The sequence below is a fragment of the Condylura cristata genome, unplaced genomic scaffold, assembly GCF_000260355.1.
Source record: "Condylura cristata isolate star-nosed mole 26May11 unplaced genomic scaffold, ConCri1.0 scaffold00001, whole genome shotgun sequence".
Taxonomy (NCBI): Eukaryota; Metazoa; Chordata; class Mammalia; order Eulipotyphla; family Talpidae; genus Condylura; species Condylura cristata.
Genome location: NW_004567102.1, coordinates 77,874,169 through 77,893,146, shown reverse-complemented (window position 1 = coordinate 77,893,146; position 18,978 = coordinate 77,874,169). Strand labels below are relative to the sequence as shown.

At 37.9% G+C, this 18,978-nt stretch overlaps 1 protein-coding gene across 1 annotated transcript in view; it reads right to left on the bottom strand.

Moving 5' to 3' along the window:
* The window catches only part of ADGB (androglobin), a 110,680-nt gene that overhangs the window by 18,505 nt on the left and 73,197 nt on the right, over window positions 1-18,978 (bottom strand). The window contains exons 20-28 of the mRNA XM_004674136.1: window positions 18,186-18,300; window positions 17,745-17,912; window positions 12,832-12,967; window positions 11,514-11,651; window positions 9,764-9,857; window positions 9,174-9,308; window positions 8,433-8,586; window positions 4,852-5,039; window positions 2,575-2,759 (exon numbers count right to left, since the gene is read on the bottom strand). Coding sequence (XP_004674193.1) covers window positions 2,575-2,759; window positions 4,852-5,039; window positions 8,433-8,586; window positions 9,174-9,308; window positions 9,764-9,857; window positions 11,514-11,651; window positions 12,832-12,967; window positions 17,745-17,912; window positions 18,186-18,300 — 1,313 coding nt within the window. The remainder of the gene's footprint in view (window positions 1-2,574; window positions 2,760-4,851; window positions 5,040-8,432; window positions 8,587-9,173; window positions 9,309-9,763; window positions 9,858-11,513; window positions 11,652-12,831; window positions 12,968-17,744; window positions 17,913-18,185; window positions 18,301-18,978) is intronic.

Sequence of the window (18,978 nt, the reverse complement as noted above, 5' to 3'; positions counted from 1 at the left end):
AGCAGACCTCTCCTGACCCGCCCGCTGCTCCCCTCAGCAGTGTACTTCGTCGATCTGCCTGTTCTGCTCCCCAGTCTGTCTCTGGTGAATCCTCTCACCCTCTGCATCTCTGGCCTGTACCCCAGTTCTGTACAAATAAATAAGTAAATCTTTAAAAAAAAATTGAAGAACTCAGTGAATGTACAAGAATGAATAGATGAGTGCTAACAAATGGAAAGTAAATGTTAATATCAGAAAACTTATTAGTGTTGAAGACTTACATCCATTTTAAAAATAAAGTACATCAAAAATATAAAGCAAATGTGGATCTTTATGCAACTTGCAGAACATCATGAAAATATATTAAGCAAAAATTAGAGATAAAATTTGATGTATTGCATAATGAAATTAGGAGATACTCATATTTTTCTCAAAAACTTATGAACTAATTAAATAAAATGAAAATGAAAATCTTGAGGTTTTTTTTTAAGACTACAATTAGCAAATCTTATTTTCATTAGAGAGAGTGTGGATATTTAATTTCAAAACAGACTACAATATTCTACAGAAACCACAGTGCAATTCTGATCAATCCTCAGGGTTCAGGTCACAAGAAAAATGCCAGTGAAATCCTCATAGTAGAAAATATATAACCCACACAATCTAGCTCCACAAAGTGTAATTAGATGCTTATTACAAAAAAATCTAGCAAAGACCACTTTATAACTTGGAAATTGTAAAATACTAGAAATCTTTAAAGTTACAGAGAAAATAAAAAGCCACGGTTAGCTACAACACTACTCATAAAATTTAGTTTGCTGTAATATATACTACGTTATATTGTAAAGCTATACTTGTACAATATATCATTAAATACATTTAAATTAATAAAAACAGGTAAAAAACATGAAACTAGACAAAAGAACATTAAACTATTAAAAGTAGAGGAAAGTTTTTAAAGATTAATATGGTCACTGATAAAGGTGATTATAAATGTGAGTTATTGGGATTGATTAATGAATCCAAGAGTTTATTCTAAGAAAAAGCAGGGAAACTTCTGAAAAGTCGAATCAATATTATATTTTAAAAATTAAATGAATGGTAATATTTAAAAATATTCATATAAACATACATAGAAGAAATTTAAAAGTTAAAAACGAATTTTGGATACAAATGTATCAGGTACATTTGAAATATATTTACTTATTGATTTAGTTTTTTTTTTTTGTCTTTTTATTACTCCCTTACTTTTCTTTATTTAGATATTCCTCAAACTTTTCAAAAGAAGACACATCAAAGGAAAATGTTAATTAAAAATGGGATAAAGGCAACCTTTAAAGTTCATTCTTTTAAGTTGCTTGAGAGTCTTAGAATTATTTTCCCCCTTTCAAACAAATATAATGATTATTTTAATAAATAACTGTAATAATAAATCTGATTAAATTGGCTTCCTGACATTGTTTTGGGATGGTTTGCCAGAAGCAGATTTCCTAAGAGGCTGATGGAGTGAATTCATGGGGATCTTACTTCCATTAGTCTCATTTAAGATCCTGGAAGATGAGGTCCTAGGACTGAGTTCTAAAAGTTCATATATATTTTTTTAAATTTAAAAGTCATGAAGTATTTTAATCTGTTGTAATAGCAATCTGTTGTGTCTCCTTTCTCCACTCCAGATTTTTAAAAGATTGCTTAAGAGGAAGAAAAATGTATTCCCTAACATATCAGCCTTAGTTTCAAAGTCAAACCTAAGTTCTTAAAAAAAAAAAAAATGAATCTTGTAGCATTTACATGGTTTCTAAAGTTAGAAAATTTCCAAATTAATTTCAAGATTTTTTCACATGTCTAACTTGAGACCTGAAAACAGTAGTAGCAAACAGTCATAACCACACAGAAAACTCCCACAAATATATACAACTATTATTACTATCCAGTAAACTCAGCAAAATAACATATTCTTAACATATGAATGTACCATACAATATATAATAACATATTATACATGCACTATATAATATATAATAACATACTATATACATATATGTACTATATAATATATAATAAAATATATTATAATAACATATTCTTAACATATGAATGTACTAAAACATCATTGACAGGTTTTATTCCAAGAATATATCAAAATTAAAAATTACTTTGTGATATGCAAAAGGATAAAACTAGATGATTTTCATAAACAACAAAATGTAATTTATTAATACAATTCCAAATCCATTCCAAGTTGAAATCTGAGCAATTAATAAAAGAACTTTTTTATGTTTCACAAAGAGCAATTATTAAATGTCAATAGTCAACATAATGCTCAATAGTAATTGGATTACATTGACAGTTATAACTTTAAAGTTTCTGTTAATTTATGTCGAATTTTTTTAAAAGATGAGTTAGGAACAAAAAAAATCACAACAATAAAAATGCTATTTTTATTCAGAAATATAAAGAGATGAATTAATTAAAATGTTTCTAAAAGGACTTAAGTGCTTAGCAGCTCTTTATCTTATAACATTTCTTTGAAAATCAGTTACATGATCATCAAATCTATTCATGATCTAAATAAGCAATTTAAAAAGCGACACTCACACTGGGAGCTCAAAGTCCTTTCACTGCCCAGGAAGTTTATTGCTGGGATGATAGCTTGGCCTTTCCCGGTAGTGCTGATGATGGTTTCTTCATTTTCGAGGATCTGTAGCTTGATGAATGCATCGGGTTTGGATGTGCGTACATGTATGGTAACAGGACGCAATAATGAAACTTTAACTGAATACCTGCAAGGAAAATTCCACTTTAGGAGCAGATTTCCCTTAAAGCAAAACCATTTTTGCAAAGTCTACGAAGATTTTGGAACTGACTGCTTTTATAGATTTTGGCAAATCTGTGTGTGCCACAATCTCTATGCGATGGTCAACCAAAATAAATATAGGCTGTTATTATCAGCCAACCCTAAGCAGGGAATGTCACTTTCAATGTGAGAAGCCATCGCTTGATGGAATTTGATAGACACCAAACCTTGTCATTGCACCCTGGTCCTGAACTCGACAAAGAGCACAGAAAACGGGCAGAGATCACTGTCAAGCAGGCCCTTGAGATCACTGCCAACCATGTTCCCTTTGCTTCACAAAAACACAACACAGTTGACAGTGGCCCACCAGCTGCACTCAACCTTGCCCATGCAGGCTGAGGACTTCCTGCAAGTAAACTGTCATCATCGTTTGTTGAATGTCTAAGTCCAGGCATCCAACCTACTATTCCATTGCCATCACACCTGGGTTATTTCACGACCTTCTGCCTGGGCCTCTGGCTCCAGTTGTGACAGTCTGTTCAATACACTGCAGCCTTCTGAGTGTGTTTTTCTTTTCAGACCTTTTATGATTAAATATAATTTCACCACATCTGGTTCTAAAATGTTATCCATTCTTAGAAATTAAAAATTTTCAATTTCTGGGCCCTCCCTGGTGGTGCAGTGGGTTAAAGCACTACACTAAGAAGCTTAAGCCACTTACACATGAGTTTGATCCCCGCCTGCCCCGGAAGTGACCACATGGCGTGGCAGACCTCTCCTGACCCGTCCGCTGCTCCCCTCAGCAGTATACTTCATAGATCTGCCTGTTCTGCTCCCCACTCTGTCCCTGGTGAATCCTCTCAACCTCTGCATCTCTGGCCTGTACCCCAGTCCTGTATGAATAAATAAATCTTTAAAAAAAATTCAATTTCTGCTTTGCAGAGGCAATATTTTAACACAAACCTATTAATGCCAATGTTCTAAAAATCTGCCAAAGCATTTCAGTGATTCTAAGATAAAATCTCAATTTCTTGTCCTATGAAGCTCTCAGGAAGGTGCTCTGCTAGCCCCTCTTATTGCTCACCCTAAAAGCCATTGGGAAACACAGCAAATGTCTCTAGTTTCCTGAAAGGGGAAGCACTCTTTAATTTATGAACATCCAGATGCTAGTCCAGTCGTCCCCTCCTCACCTTTCTCCTATATTTCCGGGACCAACATCTGGGACTATGTCAGTTGCTAGGGAAAATGCCACTGCAGCATGTATAGTGGTCCTGCTTTGTGATACAGCAGTTTGCTAGCACAATAGTTAAAATGTTTCATAGTAATTGTTATTTTTAGCTACTTGTGTGTTTCTTTTCTTTTTCTTTGATTATTTTCTCATTTTCTAATAGGCAATATACAAATATAATATAAGAAAGAAGATAATGTTTAACAAAAGTTAAATAGGATGATGAGAACTAAAATCCCACTAGACATAGGCCCTAGTGGTGCAAGGAGTTAAGTCGCAGAACTATGAAGCTGTCCACAGCCACTGCAGCATGAGTTAGATCCCCAGCCAGGGAGCTGATCCACATGGCACAGCAGAATCTCCTGCCTCGCCTGCTGCTCCCCTCAGCAGTATATTTCAGTAGATCTACCTGTTCTATTCCCCACTCTGTCTTTGGTGAATTCTCTCACCCCTGCACCTCTGGCCTGTGCTCCAGTTCTTGTATACATAAAGTAATAAAAGAAATATTTTTTAAAAAAGAAACAAGCAACAACAACAAAAAGAAATCCCACTAGATACACGCACAATGCTTGATCCTGTATAATGTCTACATAATCACATTACCTATGTTAGTTGTTTGCACAAGGGTGTAGACACTGGAATTCAAAACTAACTCAGGATTTTACTAGGCAATGCAATATATTTGAAGATATAGGAGAAAAGAGAATTATCATTTACTAGAATTGTTTAATATTTATCGTTTTGATAATATTCATGTTTAAGTTAAGAGTCAATAAATTAAAAAATATCTACGAAAATAAAAAAAATATTTGCATTTTGAATGGGAAACATTTCCCTTTCAGTTTCATACCTGAATAAAATTTTCTTATCATTGGGTATGTAGTAATCTCTGATTTCCTTTATGGCAAAGGTATTGCAGGGAAACTCCCGAATCAGGAAGGGGAGTGGATTATAAGGACCAATGAGACGCAGTTTCCATCGTGAAGATGATACATACATGTCACTTGTAAATGCTTCAGCCACGAATGTGTATCCTTTCTATGGGAGACAAGAATTACATGGATGTGACACTGTTATTAGCCTCTCAATAGTGCAATGTTCTTTCATAGCACTGAAATGCTTTGTTATCTTGATATACAAAAAGGTACCATGATCTCCTAATAAATTTCAAATTACAAGCATGATGTCATGAAGTCCTATTTAGAAAGCACCATCTTACAGGTTTTCAGAGAAAATGAACATCCTCTATTTTTGTTGATATGATAATGGAATAGCTCACAAGACTTCTGCTTAATTTCACTGTATTTTCTGAATAATCTAAAATATAAAATGAGAGGAGCAGAAGAGTTTATGGAAATGTAATACCCTTGAGATGAAATTCATCAGATGAAGCTCTCAAATTATTGTCTGACAGCTCATGGAACCCAAATGTGACCCAAAAGGCACACATCTGGGAGGGAGAAAAGCAGCAACTAAGAAGCTTAAGAAAGTGATAACATCTTGATGTGTAACAAATAGGTTTGCTGTGGATATCTATCTGGTCAAGAAAACAGTAAAGCAAGAGCATGATGTTATGAGGTACAAAATTTCAAAGTAATGTCGAGTTTATAATTCCAGACACTTCTAATAAAGAAGGAAAGTTAGATTTGTATTCCAGTTGCTCTCTGATGCAGAGGAAGTTCTCTGGCATGTTTTGATTTACAGAAACAAAAATTAGAAATACAGAAGACAGAATGATTTCCTACCATTGAAATGAAAGTCTAGGAATATTAACCAGAATCTAAACACCTGTGAGAATGGCGACATTCATCAGGACCTTTTGACATTACATTTGGGGCCAAGATAAAAGGAAGTTAAATTATGTTTGTTAAAGTATGTTTACATGTAAAGTTTAATGCAGAGATTTTTTAAAGAGATTTATTTATTTATTCATACAGAACTGGGGTACAGGCCAGAGATGTGGAGGGTGAGAGGATTCACCAGAGACAGAGTGGGGCGCAGAACAGGCAGATCTACCAAGTCCACTGCTGAGGGGAGCAGCGGGCGGGTCAGGAGAGGTCTGCCGCGCCATGTGGATCTCCTCTGGGGCAGGTGGGGATCGAACTCAAGTGGAAGTGGCTTAAGCTTCTTAGTGTAGTGCTTTAACCCGCTGCGCCACTAGGGAGGGCCCTAATGCAGAGATTTATTGACGTTTTCAGCTTGCAGTACTAATGCACTAAGGAAGAAGTAAAATGTGAAGTTGGAGAGTTAATATTAATCAACTCCAGGACCTACTATGAATTTTAATTATCCAAGGTGGCACAGTACTAGTAAAAAAATATACAAACAGAGCAAAGAAATGTAATAGAGAACTCAGAACTAGACACACATAAAGAAAGTTGATGGATCTTTGACAAAAGAGCAAAGGCAATCAATAGTCATTCAACAAAGAGTGTCGGCACTCTACACATCCACACTCAAAGCAATCTAGCTAAAGACCTTATACCTGTCACAAAAAGTAACTCAAAATAGATGATAGATGGAAATGTGAATGTAAAACTAGAAGGTAAGCTCGAGAACCTTGAGTATAGCAATGGCTGCACACAACACCAGATGAACAGTCTAAAAGAAAGAATTGATAACTTGGACCATTAAAATTAAAACCTGCTCCACAAAAGACAAAGCCAAAGTAAGGGAGAGGCAGATCCTAGACTTGGAGAAAATATTTTCAAAAAGCACAGATAATAAAGGACTATACATGCAGAATATACAAAATGCTTGGTACTCAACAATAAGGCAACAAATAACCTGATCTAGAAAATAGAGCAGATTTTTTAAAGATACAACAGTAAAGAAGATACAATGGTGGCAAGGCAAATAGTCAGATGAAAATATGCTGTACATCATGTGTCATCAGAGAAACTAAAACAACAGTGAAATATCACGCACACTTGTTACAATGGTCAAAACCCAAAACACTGAAACACCAAGTGCTGTGAGGATCTGAAGCAACAGGAACTCTTATTCTTCCTTATGGGAATGAAAGAATGGTTCACCCCCTTAGGAGGACGGTTTGGTGGTTTTAGGAAGCTGAACATATTCTTACTACATACCCCAGTGATCATGCACTTCAATATTTACTCACAAGAGCTGAAAAGGCTTGAGCACACAAATATTTATACATGGATGTTTATAGTTGCTCCACTCACTGTTGCTAAAACAGGGATACAAGTAAGATGTCCTTCAGTAGGGACATGGATAAAGAAACTGTGGTTCACACAGACAATGGGGTATTCTTCAGGGAAAAACAAAATGAGCTACTAAGCCATGGAAAGACATGGAGGAGCCTTAAATACATGATTTTAAGTGAAAAACATCAACCTGAAATAAAGGCTACCTGCTGTGTCATTCCAACCATATGACATTCTGGAAAATACAAAAGTATAGAGACAGAAAAAGATTAGTAGGCAGTACAAATACTCTGTATAAGGCCATCATGATGGATACATGCCCTTTAGATTTGTCCAAATCCATAGAATGGCCAATGCCGACAGTGAATTGTCAGTTATGGACTTGGAATGATTTTGATGTGTTGGTAGGATGCCAGATTGCAACAAATGCAACATTATGATTGCAGGATATAGATAACGGGGAGAGGGGGATACCCCAGGGCATATATGGGAAACTTCTATATTTAAAATTGTTTTAATACATAAAGTCTTTTTTTTTTTTTTTACCACTTACACACAATGCAAAGGGACTCTTAGTTTTCTTTATGAGTGATATTTTTATTTATCTTTTATTCCTGTGATCCTGTAATCATTAGATAGGTCTCTCTTAACTTATACAAAACCATAGGTGGAAAAAAACCTCAGAAGCCCATAGCTAAAGAATGAAGATCAGAACTAAAACTGGCTACCACTGCAAGGAAGTACACATTTCCTTTCATCATGTTTCCCTGTAGAGGAAATGTCTGAAAACACAAAGATGAGGCAACATGATTTTAGTGAATGTCACAGATATTGGTCTCTCCTGTGTGGGGTAGTGTACAGGGAGGGCTATGATGTCACTGTCTTCTGTCTTCTGAACTCTTAGGAAGTAGGAAATAAAAACAGTGGGAGACAGAGCCAGCCAAGTGATTGGCCGAGGAGTAAGAGTAAATGAGTTCCTTAGCTATTTCTATATCAAGGGCAAGTATGATTTTATTAATTTAATAATGAGCGATTCTAATGCTTTCTTTTTGACTTGTTTTCTTTGTAGAGAAGACAGTTGAGAGGGTGAATGTTCTAGTCACATGAAATACCCCTTGCTGTCAAAACAGAATTCAATTGATAAAAGACCAGGATCACATCTCTCTGCTAAGTGGATGGAAGCACATCTGGTTCTCCTCCTGTGAGGTGCTGGTTTCTCTTCACAGTTCTAGCACATGGGCAGGATAAATTTTACACCTACCTTATTTTTGGTGTACAAATAAGGCATCACTTTTTGGAATAACTTTGGTACTTGCTCCATTGTGTCATTGTTAACAATGTGAAGCATGCAGACTGGAAGTGTAGTGTATACTTTGGGAAGCAAAATCATATCTTGAGGAACAAAAAATGTTTCTCTGCAATTACAAAAGCATGGATTTCCCCTTAACATGAAAAATAAAGCTTGAAATTTACTTTGTGCACAGAAGTATAAATATAAGTTTAAAGTTCCAAGTAGCTACAAGATGTACACACATTTTGGTTACTTTTAAAAAATATTTCTTTTCTGACAAAATTGTAAACCTTTTAAGATATCTGATTTTATATATGATTTTAACTTTAACTGCATGTGCTACTGACTGAAAATAAAATGTTATCCTTCTATACTGAAAGAACATGTTTATTCTAGTGTGTTTATTAAAATATAATAAAAAGTTGTAATAATTAACTCCACAGTATTTATATATATATATATATTTATATATATAAATATATATAAATATATATATACATTTATATATATATATATATTTTGCTTCAAAAACATGAATAAAAAGTTCTGTAACATTGTATTCATGCATTGACAATATGGAAGATACTTTAACTAAGCTATAGAAATGACCTAAAAGTTCATGCTTTTAACACTCAAAAACTAAAACTCTATACATATGAATATTGCATTCCACGTAAAGAGACAACACTCACCAATATATGATAACCTCACCTGAATACTATAAACCAGGTATTTGGTGGCTGGTCCCCATAAGTTACAGTATAGTCAGCAAAAGCAATCTTAGTGTCTTCATCTTGATAGCATGGATAGGCTTTCATAGACCTGCACTTGCTTTTAAACATTAGTCTGTAAATGAAAAAAATAAGTATGAATGGTAAAAAGCAACTGTTAAAATAGATTCTATTTGCACATCAAATAGGTAAAAATTAGCATTAAATATTATAGTTTATTGTTGGCTACATTGAGTCTTTGCTCAGTCCTTTCTGATGATTTCAACAAATAATTTTACTATTTACCAGAGGCTCCTTCCCAACAGGATCTAACCTAACTTTTGTCTCCTCCAAACTTAAGACTTTAAAAAAATCTGTATTTCGCAGAGGTTTTCTGCCTACAGGTTTAGGTAAGTACAGTTAAGAGAAATGAAAGCGAGTACCACAGACTTGAGGCTGATGAAATACTGTGGAAGCTCAGAAGCAATGGTGTGTTTCTGGCTGCAGTGATTATGGAGAACAAAATGAATATGGCTGCCAACAGACTGCAGTGAGGAGTTGTGTTACAGCGCTTTACCTTAAGAGCTTTACCTTAAGAGAGAGGTTGCATATTGTTCTATGTTCTGCTCCAGCATAACCCAAACTTTCTGAAGTGTATCTGCAACACTGGCATTTTCTTTTGTGTCTAAACAAACAATGGAAAGCAATATAAATGGGGTAAAGTATCTGAAAGATGGTGTTATTTTGCAGATGAAGTTGAAATTCACAAGGAAGGAGTTATGGTTTTTATAAACCCAAGCCATGGATTCTATGTACAAAATATAAAGCTGTAAGACTCTAGTCAAGAACTCTGCTCACTGTTCTGTTCTATGCTATTTCCATTCAACTTTGGTTACAAGTTATAAAATCTTTTTTTAATTTAATAATAGATATCAGAGTTGATATCCGGAGATCTTTCATTACACCAAAAATTCCTTATCAAAAACCCTTATTTCAGAAAAAAGAATCCACCCATTTTTTTTCCTAAGAGTATGGCTACTAGCATCCCATTTAAGTTTAATGTAGACCGTAATCCACAAGTCGCTAGCAGGAAATGGTTTGACAAGGAAAATGCGAGCCCCTGGGGTGTACCACAAATTGAACATGCTTGGGATTGACATTTTCCTAACTACCTTATTCTGATTTCTACACAGCACTTATGAATGCCCTAATATAGACACCTGTCTTTTGAATGCTCACTACCACTAAGCACAGGATGTGTCCAGAGCCGTTTTAGTGACTTCGGTGAGACCACAGTCTAGACTGTGCCATGCACAGAGTCAGCCAGTAGATGCAAATGTAGTAAAAGAAAAGCAAATGTTATTAGACTGGCCCAGTGTTTGTCTCTAAAGAGAGAAAGAGAAGCCTCATAGCACCAAAACTATATTGAACTTGATGTATTTAGGTGTTCTAATAGAAAAAATATAGAAATCAGGCCACAGTAAAATTTTTCTATCACAGAATTAGGTAATGTAGTTTACTTTATATTGGTATAGTTGTAGCTTTAATTGCTGAGCTGAACCATGGCTGTTCTCACAAAATGTTTGAAACAAATATTTTCAGACAAAGTCTTTCAATATACTTAAAGAGTTCAATTGGAAGTAAGGATTTTCTGATCAAAATGCCAACAAAAATTACACAATGAAAATACTGAATATCATTTTTGCTTCCACAGTGATATACACTACTTGAAGTTGTAAAGTAGAACTTTTTACAGAAATAATTTCACATACATGAATATATTTTATTAACATAGTATGACATCTAAAATGTACTGTTTTCTAAATGTACATAATTACTATATAAAATTTTATATGACATACCCACTATATGACACCTTTTCATTTATTCATTCATATTCATTTTTTTTTTGAAAAATCATCCAGAAGATAAAATGATCTGTGATTTAACTGAAACTACAGCTTCTGCTAGACATTGGAGAGGCACAGAGGAAAGTCCAGTTCCCTGTTTTTAAGAATTTACAAAGGACTGGGAATACTACTGATTCTTCTTCTTTCTTCCTTTCTTCCCTTCCCTCCCTCCTCCTCTACTCATCTGTCCTCCCTTCTTCTTTTGCTCTCAAAATTGTGTCCTCACTTTGTGCCAGGAAATGAGCTAAACTCTGGGAACAAGAAAGGCTTTCACTGACATGAATCCTGATCTCAAGGACTTCAACTTTTATATATATATATATATTTAATTATATGAGTCATAAAGAATGACTCCAGAACATGTCTCATTAACACACAAATATCTATTCTTACATATTCAACTTCATTTCATAACAACCGGAAAACAATACCTGGTATCCTGGCTTTCATAAGCAATCTGACATATGTCCCTCTCCACATGGCTTGAATTTTTGTTGCCGCTGATACTTCCTCAGGAGAATACTCTTTATCACTTACTGGCACAGAACATTTAATATCTACCCATTCCGCTGGAAAGAGAAAAACAAAATTTGGACTGAAAGCTACTTTTAAAGCTGAGCCTAGTTTTCAGTGCTTTTAACTAGTGACATCCGTCGTTACAGAAACAAATAATTTGTTATTAGACTTGTTTGCTATAGATGCCCCTTTTTAGGATGCAAACATTCTTGAGGAGGAAAACAATACTGAACTATCATTGTTTCCTTCTATAAAAGTAGCAAGATGCCCTCTCAAAATTGAAAAATAATATAAAGATGACATATTATCTCAATTGACATTAAGATTTCTATGGATCTTATCACAGCGTGATCTCCGTTGAAAGGGAAGTTTACAGGTTCTTGGCCCCGTCCCAGGAAGGTTAGAGCTGAACTATGAAGAGAAACTAGAAAAGACAAGGTGAAAGGCATGGAAGAGAGGAAAGAGAAGATTAAGGAAAAGACTTGAGGTACGTGGAGGCAAGAAGCAAAGAAGCAGCCACACTTGCTGTTTGGCTCTGGATACCAGGACTTGGGGAACATGGGAGGAGACACTTGAAAGAGTACTTGAAAGCTTTTAGGCTCAATGGCCCCACTTTGGGTAAACCCTAGATATTTATCCATATGTGGATGGGTAATTGAGTGTTTCATGGTGAAACTATTTTAAGTATATTCTTTCTCTTCTCTCTATTGCACACAATTGCATTAAAGCACTAAAGTATTATTAAATTATATTAATATTATGTTGTGTTAAAATACACATAGACTAGGAGTATGTTTTGTCTTTATGCGGTGAATGGCAGAACCCATTTAGAACAGGAAGGTTTGGGAGTCTTAGGGGATGCCCCTTATTCTGCCTGCTCACATCAGGAACAGACCTGGACAGAGAAAGGGGTCACTTGATGGTGAGATTGCCCCACTTGATGGTGAGATTGCTCCAGAATTTCTTAACTCATCCTGTATAGATTATTATAGATTTTCATGCATTTTAAGATCAAGAATAAAGGAAACAGGAAAATCCAGGCTCCCCTGGACATCTGGGGCTTAAAGCAGAATCTTGAAACTTGTTTCCCCCAGAGGACAGCTTGAACTCCAACTCTGTTGACAAAAAAACCTATTCTACTAACTCCACAGAAAACTCTGAGACCTTCTTTATTTATATCATATAAGTTTAGGAAATCCTTTATCAAATACATATCCTAGAGTATGTCAGTACCTAAGGAGACATCTTCCAAGGAGGAATCGAGTACTTCCATGTCCAAGATCATGGCGCGGAATGAAAATTTGAAGTTTGGGGAAGGTTTTGTTGTGTGAACTTTTTTCATTAGTCGCCATAAGGAAATTTGAAAAATCTGAAAAATTAAAATACATTAGTTTATTTATTAAGCCAGGAAGATGTCATTAATTGACACTATATGCTCTAGAAAGAAAAATATGTAAGTATTTAAAATCCACACATAACCTGACAGGAGATGTTCAAATTCCCTTTCACACACTGGAAAACCAAAAATATTTATCATTGGAATACTGTTAAGGCATTAAATTTAATCATTCCAACCATGTTTATAAACTACACTCATTCAAAATATACTAAACTGGTTAAAAAGCATAAGATTTTAGCAAATGTAGTCTTTGTATTTAAGCAAGTTAAATACCATAGTTCACTGATGCTAAAGTGCCCACCATTGTTGAGTCACTATTATTTCATTTGTTACCAAAAAAAAAAAAAAAATTATGCATGCCACTAAAAGTTTTTTTTTTTTTTTTATCACTTTCTTATCATGTATTGATACAGGGCAGCTGGCCAAGGACAACACCCAGATGCCTTACAGGTCACTGCCTGAGTTCTTCACCCACACACACAACTGAAAGACTACTCAGGTTCAGAGAACAACAATGATGAGGATTTATTTAACAAATCAGGGAAAACAAAGAGTCACTGAGGCCACCAATGGCTGTTTCCCTCACCGGAAGCTCCAGTGTCCAGTGTTTTGAAATCCTAAACACAAAAGCTACCAAGATGGCGTCTTCCCACCACTAAGTGCCTCAAACAGTTGCAGCCAGGCCATAGGCTGGGATACAACTCAGGAAAACTCAGGGTTCAGTATTTGGGACTGAGCCTTTGGGATTTCAGCGATTTTCAAATCTTCAGCAATTTTTTCGGGGTTACCATTCCTGCCCCCACCATGCAAATCTTCCAGAAGGCTGTTGTGGGGTCTGAAGGAAGTGGAGAGTCTTCTAGCAGCCAACCTCATAGAAGAAAAATTTGGAGGCTTTGCAGGTATCCAAGTGGCTGAGACTGTTCCCAGCTATGCTACTGTTACATCCTGGAAGGAAAAGGTGAAGGCCTGGATGTCTCTCTGAGCTGCCAGATGTCTCTCTGAGCTGCCAAAGTATGGCCATTTGTCAGGTCACTTTACTGCTGCGGCGGCTGTCGGCTGCTGTCTTCAGTGTTGTTTGTCTGATTCTGTGCTAGGGCGTCTGGCCAGCTCTGTGAGCACCTCCTGTTGCATCTCCAGCTGTCTTCTTGAGTTGAACCCCAGCCTGGTTGTCACTTGCTCTAGGCGCCCTTAGTGGTGGGGAGATGTTCTCTGGGTAGCCTTTGTGTTTAGGACTTCAAAACACTAGACGTTGCTGCTTCTGGTGAGGTAAAAAGCCGTTGGTGACCTCAGTGACTCTTGTTTTCCCTGGTTTATTAAATTAAACCCATTATTTTTTTAAAGATTTATTTATGCTGGCCCTCCCTGGTGGCACAGCGGGTTAGAGCACAGCACTGAGAATCTAGGGCCGCTTCCTCATGAGTTCGATTCCCGCCTGCCCCGGAGGTGACCACATGGCGTGGCAGACCTCTCCTGACCCGCCCGCTGCTCCCCTCAGCAGTGTGCTTCATCGATCTGCCTGTTCTGCTCCCCACTCTGTCTCTGTTGAGGCCTCTCGCCGCCCCTGAGCCTCTGGCCTGTACCCAGTTCTGTATGCACAAATAAATGAATCTTTAAAAAAAAAAAAAGATTTATTTATGCTTATAAATGGGATATAGACTAGAGGTGTGGGGGGATGTGAGAGAATTCACCAGACAGAGTGGGGAGCAGAACAGGCTGATGAAATACACTGCTGAGGGGAGCAATGGGCAGGTCAAGAGAAGGTTTGCTGTACCATGTGGGTCAGCTCCCTGGCCAGGGGGCGAACTGGTGCTGCAGTGGCTGTGTATAGATCATAGTGCTGCACTTTAACCTGATGCACACCACGGAGAGCCCAAATCCCATTATTGCTGTTCTGAACCTGAAGTAGTCTTGCAATTGTGTGTGCAGGTGAAGAACTCAGACAGTGACCTGTAAACTATGTGGGCAGTGTCCTTTGGCCAGTTTTAGTTCCCCTTGGCTGCATTGTATCAGCTTCAGTCATTCGGCTGCTTGCAAAACCTCCAAACTTTTCTTCTCCGAGGTTGGTTGCTGTAAGCCAACCCCACTTCCTGCAGAGGCCTACAACAGGCTTGTGATCATCATAGTGGGCAGTAATGGCTGACCCCAGAATCACTGAAGATCTGAAAACACTGACACCCCAAAGACCCAATCTGGAAACCTGAATCCTGGGGCTGCTTCTGAATTCTGGGGCTGCTTCCTGTGTATTTCCTCTTGGAATCTCCACCCACCACCAATATACTTTGTTGGATTCTACCTGAGGTTATTCACCTCACCAGTGCCCTGTCCATGGGCTCCATCTGCAAAAATCTTTGACTTCCATGGCTCCCATTACAATATAAGTATATAATTCCTATGAAATAAAAGCTCCTCTATATTTATTTAGACATAAATTTTTATTCCTACATCACAATTAAATACTAAGTAAAATGGGCTATGTAAATGAGTTACCTACTTTTAATACTTATTCACATTAAAACTCCTATTCTTACAAATCATTTTTTGAAAATATGAAAGGTCTCTGTGTTTTGCTATATGACTTTGTCACTCATGTTATCAAGTGCTTTGAAGTTGCTCCTTTGCTGAAAGGGTCTTCTACTTTTGTCCATGGGGGGTTTTCTCAAGTCTTTGACTGCCCCCTTCAGCAGTACTGACAAACATTTCCTGGTTTTAAAAATGGGCCATATACCTTTACAGAAACCCTACCAGAAAAGATACACTGACATTGGAGCATGTGAAAAGATTCTCCTATTACCATTATCAAGGAAATGTAAATCAAGATAAGGCACCACTACATTCGTAGTAGAATGTTCTGAGTCTGGATTATATAAATACCAAATGCTGATGGGGAGATGGAAAATAAGGAGTGTTTATTCATTAGTGATGGAGATGAAAACTGGTACAGCTGCTTTGGAGGACAATTGGGTAATGTGTATAAAAAAGTAAATACATGCTTACTATCCAGCAACTGTGCTGCTCAGTATTTATCAAAGGAGTTGAAATCATATGAACACACAAATACCTATACATGGATGTTTACAGCTGTTCCACTCCTAGTTGCCAAAACCTGCAAGCAAGCAAGACGTCTTTCAGTAGGGAAATGGCTAAGTAGACTGTGTTACATCCAGACAATGGAATATTACTCAGGGCTGAAAAATGCATATCAAGCTGATAAGGTCTAGGGAAAGGCATGAGGAGGGCACTGCACATAGTTTAGGAGCACTGTTTGCCCTCTGACCTTTTTGTTCTAAGATAACTTCCCAGTCTGGAGGCACCAAGAAGGTGATGGATGCATCTGTAGAGACTGAGCCTTCCCAGGGGAGTAAGGTGTTCTAAATAGATGCTAGTGGAAGGGAAGCTGTCAGGAAGAGCAGCACCATAAAACTCCCAGTTGTTAACTGCCTAGAGTGAGACCCCTCACTGATAATTAACTGTCTTTGTTTAAATTACCATAAAACAGTTAGAGGTGAGATGTTAGACAGCTTCTTAGAACACAATCTCCGTCCTTCTCAGATTAGCTGATCTAATAAAAATTGCATATGAAGGATTCAATACTCCCCTTTGTCTTTTGATTTTGACAAATGTGGCAGGCAAAGGAGCATCTGGTATTTCCCGACAACCAAGCCACGGGAAGATGTGGTTGAACTTTAAATGCATATTTTAAGTATAAAAATCCAATCTGTAAGATCTACTATAGGAGTATAACTTGATGACTTTCTGGAAAAGGCAAAATTATAGCGACGGTAAAAACCTCAGTGGTTGGCAGAGGTTTGGGAAAGCAAGGAACGAGCAAGTGAAGGGCAGGGAAAATACCCTGCATGAATCATAATGGTTGCATAACACTGCATTTATCCAACCTCACAGAAAGTGCAGTGGCAAGAATGAGCCCAGATAAGTGGTAGACTCTGGCTCATAGTAAGCTGTCAGCGCAGGGCGATCACCTGGAACAGAAACTGATGGTGGGAAAAGCTGTGCCTGCGTGGTGAACGGTGTCTACAAGCGAAATCTGTGCCTTCCACTCAGTTTGATGGTGCAGCCAAAGTCGTGCAAAAAGAAAGAAAATCTTTAATAGAAGAATCTTTTATCCTGCTGTCCTATATTCCACTTGCTTCAACTGGAAATGCTTTTCCTTCCCCTTCCCCCAGCTTTAGGGCATCAGAGGAAGTCCAGCCTCTTTTATTTGCTATAAGATGCTACTCGTGTCTAGGAGCGTTTGCTGCTCCAGCTGTGGTGCATTTACAGCGTGGATCAGCCTCACAGCACAAGGTACCTGACCCAAAAGGTCAACAGGCCGGACCTGGAGGAGCCACTATGCTTCGCCCCTCAGGACTGTGAAGTCTGAACAGCACAGCCCTACATGCGTGAGGAGGCTGCTGCTGCCTTTCCGTGGGGGAAGGACTGGTGGGTGCGGCACAGACTTTGCCGTTATAGTAAGGACCCCTCAGGCTCACCTACAGCCTGTCAGGTTCCCGGATGGAAAACAAAGTACTCGTAGCCCCACAATGGTCACTTCCGGTCAGTGTTCTGTTTCTCATTTCATTCTCCCTACTCCCTCATTTCTCCTTGCTGAAGTCACTTCTCAAATAAGTGTCTCCATTGTCAGGTGTTTTTCTCAGACTCTCGATTGGGGGGGGGGTGTCACCTAATAAAAGTGTATTATGGCTACTAGAGAGCTTCCCAGGGAGTGGACGGACATTCTGAGCCTGCCTACCCGGAAGTGCTGCGCCGACAGCTCTTTGTCGTGGAGGCGTTTGGGGTAGAGCGCAGCGTACAGGTCCCTCAGGGCTCCGTGCAGTTTTCCCTTCTCTTTGAAGTTCGTGATCACATGGCCGACAGCTTTCAAAATGACCAGCGCCTGCTCTGTGAACCGGTAGCTCTCCTGTGAAGACAGAGCGGAGTAGCCAGCCTCCTTTCCCTTTACTTGGGTGTACTGAAGTTTACAAAAAGCAGACTCTCCTGTCACACCTGCTGCTCCCCTCAGCAGTGTATTCCAGTCCATCTGCCTGTTCTGCTCCCTACTCTGCCTCTGGTGAATCCTCTCACCCCTGTACCTCTGGCATAGACCCCAGTTCTTGAATACATAAATAAATACATCTTTTTAAAAATCCTGGACAATGAGGCACATCCAAAAAATGATAGTTAACATACTTACCAGCTCAAAGTTGGGCAGCACAACGTCCTCGTCCCCAAAGACAAAAGTGACCATACTGCAGATGTGAATCGAGTGGCCGACTGCGGCATAGGCGTTGAAAAGCAGCATGTGTCTCCTGGAGAGAACAGACACGTGTCAGGCCCAGGGGCTTCCCCCGCAGCCGTAGAGGCCTGCTCACTTCTGAAACGGTTTGTGCACACATGAAGTCATATGTTAGGAAGAGTGGAATTTTTAGCACAGATGACAACTTTGGGTTTTTACTCTGAAAAGACTCTAAAGAGATGATGGAATCTATTTTTGACTAATTGTGTTGGACAGGTATTATTATAATATATGACAAACTTGCATTTGCTGGAGATCATTCCCATGCACTGCAAAAGATGCATCTTTTTTTTTCCTTAAATAACAACCATACTTCATGCTGGGATTTGTGGATTTCCTAGTCAGTTTCTCACAAATGCATGATTTCATGTGTATTAACTGTGTTTTTCCAAGTTACACCAGCTTACCAGCTTATATCCTCACTGAGAATGTTCACCACCCCTCAGGAGGACACCCTTAGAGCATGGTGATGAGTTAGGTCTTCTGTGGGGAAGGGTTAGATGTAACAAGATTAATGATTTTGAAGTTGTGATTTCTGGAAGAATCTCTATATGTCAAAGTTTTTAGGGAAGATCTCAAAACTACAGACGTTTTCCAATCCTACAAGCAAATGGGCCAAAAAAGAAGGCAGGAACTGCTATACTTATATCAGATCAAACAGACTTCAAACTAAAAAAGGTTAAAAGAGACA